This window comes from Accipiter gentilis, chromosome 7 (genome assembly GCF_929443795.1).
Source record: "Accipiter gentilis chromosome 7, bAccGen1.1, whole genome shotgun sequence".
NCBI lineage: Eukaryota > Metazoa > Chordata > Aves > Accipitriformes > Accipitridae > Astur > Astur gentilis.
In genome coordinates, this window is record NC_064886.1 from 33,013,487 (window position 1) to 33,035,015 (window position 21,529).

The 21,529-nt window shown below is 38.1% G+C and overlaps 1 protein-coding gene across 2 annotated transcripts in view; it reads right to left on the reverse strand.

The window, feature by feature from the left end:
* PEPD (peptidase D) overlaps positions 1-21,529 on the reverse strand; it is a 175,983-nt gene that overhangs the window by 52,823 nt on the left and 101,631 nt on the right. For both annotated transcript variants that reach the window (XM_049805309.1, XM_049805308.1), the window contains exons 10-11: positions 10,231-10,299; positions 2,728-2,805 (exon numbers count right to left, since the gene is read on the reverse strand). In XM_049805309.1, coding sequence (XP_049661266.1) covers positions 2,728-2,805; positions 10,231-10,299 — 147 coding nt within the window. The remainder of the gene's footprint in view (positions 1-2,727; positions 2,806-10,230; positions 10,300-21,529) is intronic.

Below are 21,529 nucleotides of genomic sequence, written 5' to 3' on the forward strand. Positions count from 1 at the left end.
TTGCATCTTTTGGCACAGAAACTGTATGAGTAAAAATGTGGATTACGACTCATACTCTTAAAAAAGCAAACAAAGCATGCACTTCAGTGTTTCAAAGAAGCAAAGCACTAGTCTTCCAAATGTATTTTTTTCTAACATTCAGGTGCTTTGTTGACTTATTTACTAACACTTACTGCACTGCTTTGTACATAAAAAAACCTCAGCAGCACATTTCTGCAAAACTCTTGAATGTTAGCCATATCCGCTAAATAATGTTAAGAAAAAGACATGAAATTCTACTGAATAATTTAATAAAAATCATACCAAGTACCCAATCTTCTGATTCTATTACATACAAGTAGAGGAACTGTTAAATTAGATTTATGCCAAAATACTGGCAGAAGCAGAAATAACCCTTAAAACACTTCTATCTCTTTTTCACCAAAAGTAAAGCCCTTTTTCCTATGTTCAGGGCTTCCTAAGATTATCCAACAGAGGGCTCCCAGTAGCTATTAAAAAGCTTAATTGAGAGCCAAATACACAAACTCTAACATATACATACAAATCAGCATACTGTCATTTTAATAACCTGTTCTGTATGCACATACACGCGTACCTATACCCACTTTAGAAATCTGTAAAAGCATACACTAAAACCACCCAGGTAGTGCCTTGTCATAATTTCTATGCTGCTAAAGTAGGCTAGCTCAAGATTTTTTCTAAAACACTATTTTTAACTGTGGAAAATGAGTGTCTTTTTAAATTGTCTTTATAAAAATGAAATTACATTTTCTTATCATTTCTTTACTCCCACTTGAGAAAAATACTACGAAAATCACGTGGAGCAAAGTTTGGCTGCTACCTGAGTATCAACCAGTGCAAGGGGCAAGGGCAGGGACTGGAGGGCAGGCAGGTGCTTGTGCACACAGAGCACTTATTTGCTCATCTCATCAAGACAAAGATGCAACTGGCCCATTTCAGCAAGAGGATATTTCAAACTGGATTAAACCTTGCTCTCTTTGTTGAGATGGTTACAAAGTGTGGTTGCAGAACAGTAGTTTGGAAATGCGTAAATAATCGATGTACTTGGTAGGTTATGCTTTTCTGACATTCAGATATCTGAGGCTAATAAAACCCAAACTTTTTTTTAAGATTTTGCCAATACAGCAGGAAATGTGAGTTTGCAAAAAGTCTTGGTATGTGCTCTCGGGGCTCAGGAAGGACTTCAGCCATCCACTAAACGGACCTCAGACACTGTTAAGTAAAAAGATCCTATATATACCCTTCACCATCTACTATTCCCTTCACCATTTAAAGGCCTTAATTTTAAACACAGGACATCATAATGCATTGTGGCATTTCTTCTCTCAGTAACATATGCTGAGATTTCCTGTAGACTACACACTTTTTTTGAAAATTTAATTGAATGCCACAGCCAATAGTATCATGTTGGTGTGTCCTGCCTGGTCAAAAAAGCCTCGCAGCACACTATCTGCACAAACACAATTTGATTGTAAGTCAAAGCTATTGTCCTGCAATAAATTAATGTCAGTATTTGATGGGTTTAGTAAGCTATTCACCATAGATGAAGATAACGCATAAACTATTTACAAAAAACTTTTTAAAAAGTTTTTACAGAATTAAAAAGAAATAATTACCTATCTGTAATTCAGTAAGTTCATTCTGCAGTGCCTACAGATGTGCCCAGAACATTAGCCAACAAGGCATAGTTTTTACTTCTGAGGTTCAATTTGTTTTCCATAATAGCTTTTGAGCCTATTTATGATAATACTAATTTGCTTTCCTCCACACCTGTACATTCAACTGTGAAAATACATACCTGCAGCCTTTCTCCACCTGCTACAAAAGTAATCTAATGGATTGTCAGTGATTAACTCCTCTAAAAATAATTCTGCGCTTTTATAAATGCAGGGTTTTGACCAAAGTCTTAGGAGGTACAGTACAAAAGTTACATCCTGCTACATTAAACATCACACAATTAGGTTTGTCTTTCAATTTATAGCAATGTATTTGGTGCTTTCATTCACTCTGCTTTTATCTGCAGTCATACTGCAAAGCACGTGGACATGTAATGCAAGTAGAGAAAAAATTATGGTATTTGCAGCTGTATTATGGTAATGCTAAACTCTAAGTAAAAACTTTTTAGAAATTTTTGGCACAATACAGAAGTAGAAGCACCCTGCCCTAACCTGAACTAAGATGAGTTTGATCTCCTCCACATTCAAAAGTCTACTTTCAGGCCAGGGTGTCTGGGTACACATAAGCATTTGGAAGATCTAATCCATACTGCAATTTGATGCAATTCTTTAAAAGCAGCCATCTTTTAAAATGGCTCTTAAAAGAGCAACACTCCCTTGACCCTCCACCCTATCATCAGAGCCGAGGTTTGGATCTCAGGTTCAACAGCAAACTCAGATGCCAATTTTTGCAACTGCCCTTGTACTTAGAATACAGACATTTCTTAAACTAAATTTTAAGTACCTTTGGCACAGAAGTGTTTGAAAACAATCTCTCTTTTCCCTTTCAGCTGGAGATGAAAGTATACAGGACCTCTGCAAGAAACCTGACTAGTCTGGCATACAACATTACATTCTATTGTAAAGATTTGGACTTTCATCATTATGCAGCCATCATTTTACTGATTAAGTCCAAGAGTACACACAACACGCGTATGGAAACAGTAGTCGTGTAACAAAAAGATCAAACAAACTCTAATCCTTTACTTACCACAAGTCTCCATCTTCAATAGTCCTATCATTTGGGGCTCCAGCATGGCCGTAGTGTAAAACAGACGAGTTCTCCCCACTGATAGGTGAAAAGAAAATTCAGCACAATTAATGGAAGAAGAAACGTTAACATCCATAACATGAGAAGGAACATTGTAAACATGTGGCATTGTAAACATCAATTCATTTCAATATTAAACCGAAATTTTGCAGTCTGGGAGAACTGCCGTAGGACCTGCCTTGGCATGGCCTATAACAGCATACCTGCAGCTCACTCAGCAGAAATGGGTACAGAATGGGCATTTTGCTACTCTGACTACAAGATATGACCTTTCTGCAGAATGAACTTAGCACAGTTCATATAAATACTTCCCACATCCATGACAGTGTTAAGGAAGCAATTATGCAAGAGTAATCTTTCAACCTATACCCGTTTATTTCCTTCTGGATTTTTTTAATAATACTAAGTGGTATGTTTCCCTATGTGAGGTTAAAGATTCTGAGGCATAAAAACCAAACTTCTACTGGAGACACATCTGACATGTTTGAAACACTCTAGCGACTACTGGGACTGGAAAAATTCAGCTGTCCAAGTGAACAGTTCCAGTTCACCTCTGGCACAGCTACGCGAGATGTCTGCTGGAGCGGACATGCTGCATGCCGCTCGGGGAGCTTTCGCAGCATACAATGTCAGCAGCAATAACAGGCATGAGAACTGTCACTCTATTCTTACCACTTATTAAAAATCACATTACAAAGGTTTTTATTCCTGGAAACCTTTCAGACTAAACTGCTGATTCACAGGAATAAAACATCTCCAGAGAAGGACAGAGCCTTGTTCTGCGCTTCTGAAGCTCCACGATCCATTCAGTGACCTATATTTGTCCTTGGCATCCTCTCTTGTCTACTGATATTCCCCCAGGTCTATCAAACATCAGTTAACAGACTGGTAAAGATCTGGAGCTTTACCTATTTTTCTTATACTATTCTCCTCAGATAGATGCTCTCTCTCTTTTTCTCTTCAAAAAGCTAGAAGAATTATATCATATCCAAAAATACACGTGTTGGGACAGGGTTACTGCAGCATCTCACTGACCCCTCCAGCTGACGTGCCAGTCTGTATCACACCTTCCATCAAAATTGTATTGGTCATTCTGCTCAAATTTGATTATTTCAAGTTGTGATGGTGAAACAGCTTCTTATCTTAGGTGAAAGGAATCTGAGGCTCAATTTCAATGAAACTTTTGTTGTATCTGGAATATATGTGCCATCTGACATAATTCTCGTATTAGACTTCTGGTATGTGCAATTACAAAAACAGTAAACGTGGACTGTATCCAAAAAGAGATTAACTTCAAGATACATTAAGTACTTGTGATCAGTTAGGTATTTAATAGATCATTGGTCATTCAGATATAGCAACTCCATAAGGAATGATGATGGAGGAGAAAGTAGATGTCACCTTCAGTTTCTGAAGGCTCTCAATCTAAAGGGCTGGATCATATTAATATTTTGAAAGCAGTAGGTTTTTATTGTTAAGTATTTTTTAGCATATAAGAATCACTATGTAATAAGGCAGTGAAGGACAATGTTTCAGAATCATAGGAATGATTTTCTGATACAAAGTGTATTTCTTAAAATTATACACACTCCAAAGGGAAAAAGTAAAGTTGTTAAATCAAGAGTTTGAAAACCCCACAGAATTAAGGCTGCAACAAATTTGTTTTGTGATGCTGGTCCAATAGCTTAAGCACAGTTTTACAACCGGCTGCTAGCTGGCTGCTTTTTACTTCCTAGACACCTGAACGTGGGAACCTATGCTGTTGTGCAGATAATGAAAAATGGCCCCATAAAGCTTGCATGCAAGATGGAGACAGACGTGAGCTTCCTTCTGAGGTGTCCCATCTACCGGGCACTGGCAGAATAGTTCCTTCAGGCCACAATTCCAGTTTTCCATGCCAGGACACTTTCAAACTTTGTCTTGTCTGAAAAAAAGATCTATAATAGGGCAATAGACTGCAATCAAAACAAAAGGGCCTTCTGTGCCAGGCGACACATACAGCGACGTCCTGGTTTCGGCTCAGATAGAGATAATTTTCTTTAAAGTAGTGTTGTGTTTTGGATTTACTATGAGAAGAATGTTGATAACACACTGATGTTTTCAGTTGTTGCTAAGTAATATTCGGACTAAGTCAAAGATTTTTCAGCTTCTCATGCCCAGGCAGCAAGAAGGCTGGAGAGGCACCAGAAGTCACGAGGGGACACAGCCAGGACAGCCGACCCAAACTGGCCAAAGGGATATTCCATACCATGTGACGTCATGCCCAGTATATAAACTGGGGGGAGTTGGCTGGGGGACAGGGCAGCCAGGGAGCGGATCAGTGCTCGGGAACTAACTGGGCATTGGTCGGTGTATATTGTTTTGTATATTCCAATCCTTTTATTACTATTGTTTTAATTTTTATATTATTATGATCGTTATGATTTTCTTCCTTTCTGTCCTATTAAACTGTCATTATCTCAACACAGAAGTTTTACTTTTTTTCAATTCTCTCCCCCATCCCAGCGGGTGGAGGGGAGTGAGTGAGAGGCTGCGCGGTGCTTAGCTGCTGGCTGGAGTTGTTTAACTCCACCACAACAGGCAGGAACCATGTTTCCAGCGTCAGCCATCTTCTTTCGCATGCAGGTGACAGCAGTGCAGACAGCTCCTACCTCTGCATTGGACTATCAGCCTGATGAGAGGAGGCAGCAATCATTACCCGCCTGAAGAACTGTTTCCCAGGTGGAGGGGCTATGATTTTGGGGCTGCAGCACTTGGAAACAACTGGAATGACCTTGGTGCTATGCATGACACTATTTGTGAACCCACATGCTTGGTGTTTAAGGAAAAACACAAAAACAATAAAAAACCCAACACCTGGCGCGCGCGCACACACACACGCACACTCACGCACATACATGCTCCACAGCAGTTTATCAGGATTTTAGCTGCAGATACTATTCCTTATCTCCCTCTAAAAATGGGGATAAAGCAGAAGCAAATAGCACATGCATATATTTATGATCAACTTCTAAAAAATTATCATGAAGCTTAAGGGCATGACTCCATGCTAATGTATTTGCAGATAGCTTGTTTACTTATCACATGCTAGCACCTCAGTGTCATATACCATACCAGCTGCATAAACAAGTCATATATATGCTTTGAACAATAGACATTGCAAATACAAAGATGGGGGATTTCTTTTGCACATTTTAAAGGTTTTAGTTTACAAAATATTTCTGTAAGGCTCGGCACCAACTGTTACAGAAGATGCATGAAAAATCTGTTTTTTCAGCACCGTTAGTGAAGCGTTAAGCAGCACACAATCTTTCTTGGCATTTGAGACTCCTTATCTGTCACGCACATCTTGGCTCTGTCGCATAAACGGGATCGTACCACAGAGAGCACAGTTGGTGCTGAAGACCAGATATGTACACCATATGCATTTCAGGTTTTTTGTCTGTCTGAAGTGATTGGGGTGAGGTCTGCTCACCTGGGACTGGCTCTGGACAAGTCCCCTGGGCTAAACACCCATTAGCAACAGAGGCACAGCAGACCTGCTCCTGAAAGGTCCCCCAGCTGTTTTTCACCCAAAAGAAATCCAGCATGTGCACTCTAGGACTGGTCCCTGGCTCCGAGCAAAGCTCCACAGCTGGGGACAAGTGGGAGATCTTGCTTCAAAAACGCATTACTGACCAAATTAAAACACCGATGTGGACACACCTCCAGCCCATTGCTGCCAAGAAGTGCAAGTCCAATCCTCCTCACAGAAAGCGTCTTTACCACCATCTCGAGATGAAGGCAGGAAAGGTGCTTTGGGAGCAGTGCTACAGAAGTGATACTGTACCCAACAAGGTAAACGCCACAGCTAGCCAGAAATTGTTCATAATGATTCAGTTAGACTTTCAAGGTGGCTTCAAAACAATTTAAACAAAACCCCCAGCCACTGGCAAAGCAAATGAGCCTTCCTGTAGAAACTATTTCTTTTCTTCCCAAGGAACAACAGTTGAAAGGTCTGGCATTAGATCACCAAAGTCAGGGTTTAAAATGAAGCTCTGTGGGGAGGCACGGATCACTGGCAGCTCTGCTGCCTTCCTGGAGGTCAGCACCTCTGAAAACCACCACACATGGGGATGCCAGTGTCTGCCTTCAGGCAACAAACCTGAAAAATTCTCCAAGAGATTTCTGTGTATCTATTTTTATTACTTTAATAATTTGCCTCTAACTGGTGCCAAAGATGTGTTTGTTACAAAAAGAATTGCATGAAGCAGCGGAAAAGCTGCAAATTAACACCACTGAGAATGCAAACAGTAGGAAGAGATTCAGATTACTAGGAAAGGACAAAAAGTCCCCAAAATACATTTTAAATCAGAAAACACCCAGAAAACAAATGATTAAAAGAAGGAGAAAGAGGAGGAATGTCAGCAGTATTTTAAGAACAGGACTAAGCTGAGCATTAAGCATTACAAAAAGTGCAGCTATTAGCTCTACATTAAGAACATCTAAAGAAAACCCAACAGACCATTAACTAAAACAGCAAACTATTTCCATCCTGATTTAAATAATAACATCATTCCAGAAGGAAGCACTATCAGCCTTCTCTCCACTTTTTCATCTAAGAGATGAAATCACAGAAAGTTGTACTGAAAAGAAAGAAAGAAAAACAGATTCAATAAGTATTCTAATCTTACCCCAAAAAAGTTTTACTTATGGTGATCCTCAGATAGAGGAAGGCATTTTACTGCACTATGTTACTCTTAATTACTGGTATCATCTGCTGAGAGCTGTTATCTGCCTGGAGACATCTGTCAAGAAGATCTGAACCTAAGTCTAAGATGCTGCAGTATCAAGTAGTAGCTGACCATGGCTTCTGCGGTGGTTGCAGAGATACAGATGCCTCCACCTCACCTAGCTCCAGGTGGAAACTCTGCACCTGGTTACCAGTTGATGCCATCCATTGTAGGGTCACCAGGACGCACTGTGCGTGTAACTTAACCTTTGTTTTCCCTTTTGTAAAAATAGTTGCTTGGTACACTAAGACACTGCAATGAACAATTCATTAGCATTTGAACACTACTTGGAAGTCAACACTTTGTAGATTAGTACTAAATATATCCAAGTACGTTTATCAAATACTACCATTCTCATTTAATTGCACTTCCTTGACGTCTGTTTGCGCTTCAAGCCACTTACAAGTTGACAGTGTTTGAAAGCATCGCCAGCTACAGAATTAACCTCACTATGTGATGACCTGTAATACTAGTACGTGTGTGTTATTACTCTCAACTGATTGGACAGTGAATACCTGCAAGTGAATACATAAAGCATATTTTGTCACACCAAATATTCATTTAACATCTCCCGAAGAGTGTAACACTGGACAGGGACAGCAACAAATGCATGCACTCAATGTGTGGCCAGTCATTTATTTCTGTACTTAAATACATATTGATTACTCTTGATTTCCAGCTTAGTGAGCATCTTTTCTAAAATCTGAATAACAAGCTTGGTTTTTATTTAAAAGCATGATTGTCTTCTATGGAAATTATCAGGCCTGTAATCTAAAAAAGGAAAGATCCTGTCAAAATATCACAGTTTTAAGTGTCAGGAAAACAACAAAAATCAGCATGAATAGAATAAACCACAACTATTCAAAATCCTAATTGCAAAAGCTATTTTTAATCATAAATGTAATTAAGTGTAATATTTACAATGCATGACATTTTCATGGTAATAAAAAATGCCTATTATTTTTGCCATTATTATGTTAATTGAATTCATCAGATAGATCTACTTACATTCATTTTATTAGGACCTAGCTTAAAACTGTTAATATTATTCATTCTTACTTCACCACTTATAGTCAGAATATAGCAATTTACGGACAAAGGCCTTTGTATTCTATCTTATATAATTATTATTTTTTTTAAATCAAGTTTGTCTGCACTTTTATAGTGGTAGGATACAATGCCAGCTCCCAACTACAACAGTGAGTCATGGTTATCATTAGGATCTTGCATTTCAAGGGCAGCCCTTCTCCATATATGAAATCCTCCAGCAATTCAGAGGCAGCTCAAACACTGCTCCCATGCCCTGCTAAGCCCCTCCAGTATGGTGGGATGGGACACCCAGGAAGCTCCTGTCATCACCCACTTCTGAACTACTGCTGAGGTTTTCTTCCTCCTGGGTTCCCTGAGCCATGTAACACAAGTCTTGGGTTTTTCAGTCCTGTGGAGAGTTTAGTCTGTCCCCATGGGGTCACAAGGACTCACTATACAAGCATACGGTAGACGTTTCTATAGGTTCAGCGAAGCCATTGATGTTCTCTAGCACCCAAACCAGATCCTGCAGCACGGGTTCTGATTTACTGTAAGTGAATGTGAAGTCTCTATGGCTGTGAAAAACCATACACAGAGACAACTTCATTTTACCATCACAGCCTGTGACAATACCATAGAGATGGAGTCTCATTTCAATGGGATGCTAATTCTCAAGTTATATGATGGTACTTAAAGCAGGAAACTTCTCAGGCAATTTAGATGCACAATTTGCCATAAAACTGCTCATGCTCCTACTGCAATTTTGCATATAAATTGGAAAATTGCATTTACAAATAAGCAATTGAGTAAACAGCAGAAAGAAGTGAAGATGCTAATTGTCCTTATTATCTCCAAAGCAATATAACATTACTGTCATTAATGTAAAAATTATTTTTACTAAGTGTATGTGACTTCAGTGTAGGGCAAATGTTTGTGAGTAGCAGATGATCTACAAGTAGAACATATATACCAACATATATGCCTCATCTAACTGTCACATATCTCTGATCAGATTAATTCCACTGACTAAATAAGATTAATCTCTCCACAAAGCACACAGCTGTCCTTCAACACGTATCCTACACTATTCTCTTGAAATTCTGCAAATTAAAAATGTACATTTCTACAACTGCAGGGAGAACTTTTATAATACTTTCCCAAATACAATACCTTCAACGCTAGCTGTTCAGCAAGAAAAAGAGAGCAAAAAATTTCCAAATTCCAAGAAGATTAGTTTAATCACATCCTAACCTTTGAGGCAAAGAATTTTGACAATGATATGAAATACTTAAGGTGTATTTCAAAGAGAGTATTTTTGAGCAACAGAGAATAACTCTAAAGGCCTGCTCCATAACGCTATTTAATAAAAAAGCCAATTGCAGCACAGATGTGAGCATAAACATGATCCTGGCAGTAGCAGCAGTCATTGGGGAATCTCTTGAGTGTAGCAGAAACTGTAATGGAGTTATTTCTTTAAGACACAGCGCCAAGGCACCTTTCTTTGGCTTCTACAGAGGAAACAGTTCAAAACTCTGGTGGCACTCGCAAACACATCCTGTGCCTAAAAGGAACAATTTTACAAATATCCAGTGGAAAACTGACCATAAAGGCTGCAACAGTTCAGTATAAACCACAGACTTACCTGCCACAGATGCAAGTGTAGGAAGTGTGGCGCATGCCACCTCGAGCATAGCAGTAGTGCTGGAACAGGCTGCAAAGAAAGGCAGGCAGTAATTAATAATATATTCAAAACCACCATAAGACAGGGAGGAAAGCAAGTCTTGCTTGAGTACAGCTGTGTTGGTGCAAATCCCCAGCTCCCTCATGAGGCTCTCTGCCCATTTCTGCTCAGCTGAGCACTCAAATCCACCCACATCCACAGCTCAGCAGTCCTGCTGAGTGTCACGCAATTTCCACAATGCTTATTAAGCAACTCTGCAGCAGAGAAGAGGGGCTCGAGTGCAGCTTGGTAACTTCAAAAGGCAAATTGCTTTCCTTAACAACTCAACACAGAAAGGCAAATTATTGTTGGAAAAAGGTAGTTCATCTGACCACAGAACGAACAGGATGGTAACAGTTAAATGCTGAAGCTGGCCAAACTCTCCAAAGCGGAGTTGACAAAACCACTTCTTGCTGCTTTTCAGGCACACAGTCGCATCCACGATCCCGATTTTCAACCCTGCTGCCCTCAGTCTATGGTGTGTAGATTCAGCAAAACTGAAGTCCAACCAACACTTCACAGGGAAGGAGCTTGCCAGACAGGGCAAAGCTCTTCTTCAAAATAATTTCAGCAGCTCTCTCATTTTTACCACCCCACTGATACCCTCTGCTGAAAGCTGAACTAAATATCCCTATGTATGTGTGAAGCCTGAATTGCATCCGACTGTGCTGTACACCCTTGTCTCCAGACAAGCCAGCAGAGCTTTCCCATTACATCAAGCCAGACACCTTCTGCTAGCGTCACAGTCCATGCTGGAATGGATGGTCTCATGTTTTCTTGTCTGTAGCACAACAGACACAGAGAAAACATAAGACTATTCCATTTCAGATCATGGTACCTAAATACCTCTATAATCTTCCACTGCCCAAACATGGAAAAAAATTAACACAGACTCAATCCCAACAGCAAGATGATAACGTGATAACATTAAGCTGAGTCCTCAATAACCTATAAAGAACATTACAACACAATATCGTTTGCTTTTGTGCACATGAAGGACAGGGAAGGGAAGGGAAGGGAAGGAAAAGGAAGGGAAGGAAAAGGAGTCCCATGCTCTCCAACAGTAATCTTCTCACACTGTTGTCCTGCTGGAGGAGCTGTTTGGCCTTAAAAGCATTAAAACATTTTCATCTTCACTTTCAAAGTCCCCTTCACATGAGGGCAGATGTGCCCAAAGCACAATTAATATAGGATTAGGTGCTTTAAGAGCTAAGCACATATCATGGATCCTTTTATTCTTTTTGAAATATGCTCTAATTACAATCCAATTCCCTTTAATACAGAATGAATTTCAAAAACTCATTTGTTGTAATACTGAAATCATTTCATTAACACAAAGTGATAATGGTGCTATTCAAAGAATAGAGATGTTGTGATTTTGTCCTTCTGCAGCAGCAATCCACAGAACGCAATTCAAATTCTTTGAAGGATATTAAAGATATTACATGTTTGTAAATCCAAACCATATTTTAAAATTACGCAAAATGACAGTATTTAAAGAGAGGCAAAACAAAACATACAAATCAATCACACAAGGAAAAAAAAAGCCTACATTTGGAGGCTTAGTAGGGAGACCCAGTTTACAAGATCCCTTTTCTGTTCAGAATGCTGTGGTTTTACAAGGTAGAAGTAGTAATTTTGTATTGCCCCAAACAACAAACAGTAGCGATAGGTCAAATGACAGAGAAACTAAGGAGAAACTCTGACATGGTGAGAGCACAGCAGAGATATCACTAAATTGATCTAATAAAAATTTATCACCTAAACTGTCATTTGCTCTGATGCAAACATTTTTCCACCAAATGGACATTTCATATGGAAACCAAGTTACGGGTCCGCTCTTCCCTAACACACTTGCAGGCAAGGTTTACTCTGTAAGACACGACATTATGCACAAACATTTTGCACGATAACATATTATGTTATATATGTATAGTTACATTTTAGGAAGCAACTTTTAGTGTATTTTATAGACCCTTCACCTTAAATGATAGAATAAACTATCTCCTCCAGACAGCAACTTTCAGTAACCTTCTAAAGAGCTTTAAAAATGAAATAATGAAGGTTGTAAACATCTTTCCATCATCAGTGATGCAGGGATAGCAGGGTTTATTTTACCGTATGACAACTGATCGCATATTCATGGTTGCAATTTATATGAAACTGTGCAGCCGAGTAATAGTATTCACCTTTTGCAGTACTCCCTGATTAGCAGTAAAAAGTGGTAAATAAATTAAGACATGCTTCATATAATCCAGCTGTTGCCTGAACTTTGCTTCCGTTTTCTAAAAAATGAACCTGATTGTTTCATCAAACATTATGGACTTTCTTTTAAGAGTAAGTAAGAAGTGGTTGTTTATGTGACTGAGCTGAAGATAGTACAACTTTGCCAGGTAATGAGTTTTCTGGTAGTAAAACTACTCGCATCGCTTTTTTTTGAATTTACTTTTTCAGGCTATGACTCATTAGAAACACATTCATGTAGTTGGAAAAATCCATTTCTGTCAGAGACAGCCAACATCCTTGTACAACATGTCTTAGGTAAGTGAAAGATTGCATAACCCTTTAATGGCAAATGCTGGCTTTTCAAAGCTGAAAAACGTATATCTAGAATTAGAGGAGCTGCCAGTACTTTGTAGTTAAAATCCTGGTTCCGCTGAAGTTAATGCAGATTCTGCCACTAGACATCTTCCCACCAGGATTTCACTGCCTACACACTGCAAGTATCTTTATCCAAAAGTGCAATACAAAAGTATGAAGTCTGAAATAGTTGGATAGAATATCATTTGATCTGGCACTCCACATATATTGCAAATACCGCATCTTGAACTTTGCCTGGTCTTTTTGATTGGAAGATATGTGTGTTTAGGCAGTTTTATGTTGGTGCTGGATGCTTTGCCATGAGCTTTTAATGCAACCAACACAGACACGAACGTTAAGCACATCATTATCTTCTCCTTCTTTCATGGGTTTCAAAGCCTCCTGTCATGTTTTACACAATATTTCCCTGGAGGGTGTATGTATTACTTACCATACACGTGCTACCTTGGCGGTGTACACAGATCAGCCATTGGTGTACTTGCATGTCAGATGTTACCTTTTAAATGCATGCCACTTTGAGCTGGCATGGGTATTGCATTGCTTTTGAAACAAGGTACATCCTAGGTTTGGTGCTTTTTCTTTTTGTCAGAAAACATCAACTTCTTTAACTAATTGACAATAAGTAGAGATTGAAAGTAGTTTTTAAAACCTCACTGTTTTTTCCATTAACTTAAAAAAGAGCAAGTATTAGCTGCCATCAACTCAAGTAAAACTGACGTAAGTGCACTTGTCCCCACCCTTGCAAATTTGCGGAGGCACAAGATAGCATTAGCCCCGCCGTTCTGCTGAGTCTTGACTATCTTATTGACTATACTGACTTGAGAGAAGAAAACTCCACCTTCAGAAATAATGGGTTCTTATTCATTAGAAATAACAGAAAAAGTATATACTTGCTATATTTGAGATTGTATGGAGTATTGCATACATCCAAACAGAACTCCAGAATGCTTAAAATGCCTCAACTTCAAAACAGCCTAAAAAGCCATTGAAGTAAAACCTTCTATGGATAGTCTTTCTGACAAACTATAAGAACCACTCTGACAACAATGCTTGTGTCTTATGATCATCTTTGGTCCAGTTTCTACTGCTATCTAATGCACACTGACAATTACAATCAGATCTGTGCTAGGAATGTCAATTGAATCAAAGTAGTTTAATGTCAACAGTTTTCCTCACTTAAGTGGATTTACAGAATAAGGGCACTTAAAGCAAGAGGGATAGAAACTAGCTGTAATTACATCCCTCACACTTTTTGCTTATTTTCAGATCTTCCTCATCACTAGAATAACATATCCATACACACTCAGCAGAGTGTGATTTGTATTTCCCAAAAGTAAACAAGTAATCTCTAATTTGAATTCTTGTCATCAGCTCTTCTTGAGTTACAACAAATATTTATAAGAAAACCACGTTTTGTATTTCTCAGCTATTCACTCCTGAAACCAAGACACTTCTAGATCAAAAAGGTTTGATTTCTGGATAAAAATCCAATTGAGTATTTTAGCCTGTATCTTACAAGACAGGCAAAAATTGTAATTAGAGAAAACGCAGGAAGTATGAAGAAAAGAAAGATAGAGAAGGAACAAAAAGTGGCAAAAAATACTATTAAAACCTTAAGCCAAGTTTCTATCACATAGCCCAATCCATTCCTGAGGGGTATCTTCTGATGGTCCCTCTATTCCAGTTCCACATTCCTAGTTACTACAGTGAAACGCTGCAGAACAAGGCGTGCACGTCACTTTGGGATGGAGGAACAATTACTCATTCCAAGGTTTCCGATGAAGGAGGACCAAAACCACTGAATAACCCTGTTCATTACTCCCAGGTACTGGAGCCACATCAAGAACACCTGCTGGATACTGATAGTTCAGGAACCAGAGTTTTAGATTGTGTATCAGAGAGATCTGCTGTCAGAAATGCAACTGCCTTGTGAAGTATACAAAGTACAGAAGAGTCAAGGCCACTGATGGGTTAGTATCTCATTAATGTGTGCATACTGAAAATATATTTATACACAAAATTTTTCATACTGGAACTCACTGGTTTGAGGATGTTTCAGATCCACAATAATTTCTTCATTGCACCTTTGAGAAAGTTGCCTCCTAATAAAAAGAAACCTTTACACACTTCAAAAACAGCATTCTTTGAACACAACCTTTGAGACTAGCATTGAAATGCAAGCAGGTAGTTTTGAACTATAAATTGGAAACCACAGCAGCTTAAGGGAGTTCTGTACAGAACCTGGAGGATTTTTCTGTAGTTTTTTGGCTTTTTTTATGAGTACAGTTGGAAGACATAGGTGAGTATCTATTAGTTATCTGTGCACTGAATTACTTTTGAATTACAACTAGAACATGCCCTTACGCTTTTGTACTGTGTAAATATCAAGTGTAGCCATGAGACAGGCTAAAACCCAAAGCTTTTTTAAAGAATTCACAGAAGGCTGAATTTTCCAATGCTCATCTCTCTATTTATGCCAGGACTGAAAGTCACCATTTTGGTCATTTAGACACATAAATATCTTCACATGAGAAAGCTATAAAGCCAAATAACACAAAACTGTTAAGCTACAGTATATATAATTTGTCCATGATATCTGAAGTATACTTAACATCATACTAGGCTGGAATAACTGTGCACTGAGTAGAGAACAGGAGGCATCTGTAACAACCCATCAGTGGATATACGAGCAAGGTGAGCAGTGCTTCCTTTAAACCCACCCTAGACACTGTGAGGTTCTTAAATACAGAGCATTTTTCTTTGTTAACCAATTTACTTTGGTAATGTCATTCATTTTCCATGGGCAACTAGATGTTTTAAGGCATAGTTTATCTAATCCTGTTTTCATTTAGTTCACAACACAACATTGCAGCATTGCAAAACACATCTGAGGTTGTTTTAATACCAAAGTCAGTACTTCATTGCGAAAGAGTAAAGAAGGGGAGTGGAGAAGAGTAGAAGAAATAATCCAGTTTGCTATTAATGAACAAATGGTGGATTACAAACTCGCACCAGAACAAGAAAATTAGCACTATGAGCAGATGAGCAAAGGTTTCTTCTATACCTCGGAAATAGCATCATAAAAGATTTATGAAAGCAATGTTATTATTTCAGTGGTCTACATGACTGGAAATTGTTTAGAACAGAACTTACTGCTCCATGAACAATAAGAAACAGAACTATTTCTATGCATTGACTTCATAAACCCAAGTGTTCACACTACTTCTAATGAAAATTTTAGAGATTCAAACCACTAGCTGGGTTATTTTGCATGCTCATGGAGTAGAGCTGCTGGAGCTTACTATCAACAGCACAGAAATTACAATCAGAAATAGTGAAGGTAGCTATACTTTGAAGCACCTCTATTTAAAATTGTCCTAATTTGTATCATGCACAAGCAGAAATAATGTGTATTTTTTTAAAAATGTTGATCCTTCTGAACTCCAACATCTAGATTCTGTTCTCATTTTTGGTGTGTTTTCTTTAACTAAGTTAGTTTTATTTATATGCAGCAAACACTAGATAATAATACGTCCTTAGAAGAGAAAAATGTTATCTGAGCTCAGCAGGGATAGAAGAACTGTAACTTTAGCAAGCAGGTATGACACATGAAACTGTATTAAGGTAGCTACAGTGCAGAACATCTATTATGAAAGAAGGAAAAGCTGTGTAGAAGCAGCATAGAAGTGAGTAGTCTCACCTTTGTAATCAAAAATTCATGTTGGTATTTCTAAATGTGCTACTTCCCTTTACTAAAATGCATGACAAGCCAGAGCTCAGGGCTGGAACAAAGGGTAAGATTACCCCAAAATGCACATATATTTTAAGAATACAAAATGACACAGATCAGAAGGAATGTCATTCCTTCAGGAAACAAAGCCCACGAAGGCAAAGCCATTCCACCAGCCATTAACGCTACCTGGAAACCAGAGACACATTAAACAGAAAGTCCATAAATAATACAAAAACTCGGCACTGTCACATATGTCGTAAATGATTTGCAATGATTGAAAGTAATTGATAATCTCAGTTCAAGAACAGAGAGTTTAGGTGAGGGGCAATTAGCATTTTAATTGCATAATTGGGAATTATAAATTACCTGTCTTATGTAAAGAATAACTGAAGAGATTATATGACATTAGCTAATATTTCATCTTGTTGGCTAAACTACATGGTGGATTTAGGGAATCTGGAATTGCATTTTCCTCACACACACACATACATACTTTTTTTTTTTTTTTTTTTTTTTTTTTTTTTTTAATTTCATGGCTGTCCTTTTATTACCACAGTTAACTACTCCACATGAAGCAAGGTTTCCCCCATCATTTTGCAAACCTAAAATTTTTGAGTAATTTTTGGGACAGAGAACTTAAAAACAACATGACTCTGTGATACCGCAGTAGTTTAAGAATGTCTGTGGAATAATCTCCCCTTCTCCCTCCCAGAAAGATTGATGTAAGTTTCTTCTAACAGCTCTGTTTGAGTTTAAATCCTTTTTTTCTTTCCCAGTATGAGGAACGGGCAAGAGTTTTAACACATGCAGTTTTAAAGAAGTGCATATACCCACTTTCACTTGATTTGCCTTTCATCTAGTTCTACGCTGGTGCAACATTTTTCTATGTCACTCTGAAAATTCATCTAACTATGCATTTTCACAGAAGTTCTGCTAGCCCATTTCATTACCAATGTTTTAATGCAGACAATGGTTATGTAAGTCTGTAACCTCATACTCAGCTGCTGCTTTTCCAGAAGCTTGGCAAGACAACTGAACAGGTAACCTGGAGACAGAACAGTTGCCAGAGTGCTCTGTAAATACACCTTTCCAATAACACAATCTTTAAATTAACACTCTTGAAGCCTGTTAAGAACGTCTTCCAAGTTTGGTTGTCAAATTATTATTTTCCTGAACCTCTTTTAACTCTACTTGGAAAATTCACCTATCATTTGTCAGAATTGTTTGATTCAACTGCATAGAAACCGGTTGACTTATGGATTCAAACATTACATCTATTAAACTATTGAAATCCTTACAGTCACTGTTTCACAGCAATTAAGCTGATTAAGATATTCATAGTACAAACCTGCAAAGATTTTGATGTTAATTCTGACAAACTTGCAAGTCAAGGTCTACCACACTTTCTGTGTTTTATTTTTTTCGTATGCAGCAGCTCAACCAGCAGTAAGTGTGTGTGCTCTGTCAGCAGACAAACATGCCTCTTCCAGAGCTGCCAAGCCTGCCAAGGGGCTGTTACAGAGAATACAAATTAAGGTTTACCCCAAGGATTGCATCAGAGCTCCAGTGAGTCAAAGAACTACCATGAACTAACTGACAGAAAAAGCATGAATAGTACAAGAGATTGCCATCACTGAGATTCCAGGTATGATTAGACCATTGCAAGTAATGAAAGTGAATTGATTTGAGTAACCATCCCTGCAGCTGACAGAGGTAACAGACCCTGTGTGAAATTCTGGAGTCTACTGCAACAGCAAGTGAAACAGTCTTCAGCTGCCCTCCAGCTGCGTGGTTCAGTACTGGCATCAAGGAGAACGCAGCCGTAGAGCATGCGTTTCAAGGTGGGAACTTGCCCTCCTTCTACACTGTGGTAACATCACCTTCTGTATGTTGCTTCATGCTCCTGCCTGCCTGTCAGTCTGGCACTCCCCATCTGTTGTATTTAGGTAGCTAACACAGCAGCGGGATCTCCTCGTGCACAGCTCCTGTACAGCAACGTGAAAGTTATAAAACTTGAATCCAGGATTTATATTCATCCATTTCCTAGAGCAGAAGGATTTTAAAATGAGTTTTCAATCTTCACCAAATACATAAATGGAGAACAGATCCCACTGCTGCACTACAAAGCAACAATCATTAAGAAGGGTCTCTGTTTTATTTCTTCACCAATTCTGAATTTCACTTGGAGTCATGTCCATTAGTAACAAGGCAGAACTAAGTTCTGCACTAGTCTAAATTTCATACTTAATCTAATATTATGGAAAGAGATGGCATGAATTTTTCTTGGACTCATTGCTTCATTTCCAGCTCTAATAATTCTAGATCTCAACTGGCATATTTTAAATTAAATTTTTTGTAGTTTAAACCTATTTATCAACAGCTAATTAATGAGGTCTAAATCCTTTGATGACAGAATGATTAAACTGCATTTTAACTAATCCATCTTTAATTAAAATGCTGCCAGCAAACCATTTCTGGATGTGTAAAAAGGACACATTTATAGAAGCTCACTCTTTAACTATGCATTATGTAAAGCCAATAATTAGAAGAACTCATGATTTCAATTATATTTTAATTACTGTTACATATAAAACATGCTTTAATAGATGTAATGCAATACATTTTCTTTCTTTACAACCCACTAATCATTCCTATTGGGGTGACAACCAAATAAAAGGAAGTTTAATATGTGCGCTAGTACAGGAATCTTGTTTTAGCTTTGAGCCAATTCTCTCTCCGTTTCTTCTTTGCAACAGAAAGGTACTTAATTACCTCCAAACCTAAAACACAAATGAATCCCTATAAATCCCTGTTAATACTCTAAGAGGAGATTAGCAGTAACTGACCATAATAAAGAGAAATGCTTTATCCTTATTATTACGCTTGCATGTCTTTGAGTTTCTTCAACTCAAAGCACCTGCTAGTTAATGAAAAAATATAAGGGGACATCTGTACCGATTTTCGTACTTCTTTCCTTTACAATTTTGGGAAACAACACGAGCCAAGAGATGCTTTAGTTACTGCAGGAGCCATCAATTTTCATTTATTTAGGATATCCCTTTGCCTCTGTCTGGGAAGGGAGGGTGGTAGATGAACATAATGTGATGACTGCAGCCAACTCCCCATTATTTGCATTAATAGGAGGCTGAGACTTATAAATATGAAAGTGATGCAAGCTTAACTGTTCTTTACTATGGCTAAGTCAGTTTTTAATGCAAACATGGAAGAAATTATTTCTTTCTGAATCATAGAGAGTACAGATAGCTGGTCAGGAACACTCAGTATCCTGTAGGAATTCAACCTTTAAAACTGCATGTTATTACAATAGGTATTTTTTGCTGAGGCAACCTAAAATTTGATAAATTAGTTATTAAACATGTTTCTAAACTCTGTATGTTCCAAATAGTTGTATAACACAGAATATTCAGTCTTACGGTTTTGCTGCTTTCAGTGATCTGAATCTAGCATGAGGAAACTAATAAGCTCATGGCAGAAACCTACTTAATTTACCCATTACATTGTACTTTACAAATATTCAAAAAGGTGTATTATATTATTTCTACTGACTCAGATATGTTAAATTTATTTTTCATAAGCTGATTTCTACTGTTTGAATAGATTAATGAAATTGCTGATATTTTGGTTTATTCCAAGTTTTCTCTAAAAAATATTTAGCATTTAACAATCTCTGATAGTAAGATGCTTTCACATTACAGGGGCCTACGACGTGACTGAACATACAGACATTGAAATATCCGCACAAGACTTAAGCTACTGCATAGTTTGATTTATATAAATCCTTTCCTCTCATTCCCCTTTTTTGTCTATTCCTGCTTATAGAGCAAATTCTTAGGGGCAGGGAAGGTATTTCACCACTTTATAAAGTGCACTGCCCATTTATATTCTTATTAAATAACAACAGCTTATTATGAAGATAATATGAACTGTATCTCCTCGAGAGAGAGAGCATATCTGGAAAGGTCAGTTTGAATATTTAGGTATTCATACTTAACAGACTTCAAGAATAAATGCTGATGTGGCAACGTGCTTTATGAAGGTTTATCAAGAACACTCCTTACTTTTTAAAAGATTACACTAGATCTACCTTGGGAAAAAAAAAAAAAAAACAAAACAACAAACAAAAGCAACCCTCTTAAATTTATTATGTATGGCATCCAATTGCTGTTCCACCATGTCAGGAGTCTTGTGGTGCCAACACAAGTGACAAGCAGACAAATGAGACTGTACTTCCTCACATCACCTGTCCTCCCAACCAGGTTATTGTTTTTACCATCTCTTATGTGTCTCCCAGTATGAGGTGAAGGACAAACATGCTTAAGGACTGCACATACAGTAACATTAAATAAGAAGAAATATTCAAGAACAAGAAGTGCTGGGGAAGGACCGTTATAAGACCAATACCAGAAATAACAAAACATATATATATGGATGAAAGTAAAAGCTTGTCTTACTTGCAATTTAATTTCCTGATGTATTTGAATGCTAACTATAGTAACTACTTTTGTTTTAAGATGGCACTTTGGCCAGCAAGTGCTATGATTTCCTTCTCTTGTCTACAGAGACTTTCTACTGAGGCAAGGACACAGCACGCAGATGCCAGCTGCCTACTTGCTTTCACACTGAGCGAGTCTAGTACACCAGAGTAATGCAGGAAGGGAGAGGTGACTATTTTCTCAGGGGGGATACTTTTGGGGGGGGGCTCATGCCAGACAATTTTACTTCCCAGAAGGCAGAACCCTGCAACCACACCTGGATCTCCAATACGCTTTCTGGAGTAATGCAGTGCATTGCTGCTTCCTTAGCAGAGAACATGCAACTAAATATTGAAAACCTGGTTAAGTATTTCAGAATAATCTAGTTAACTCC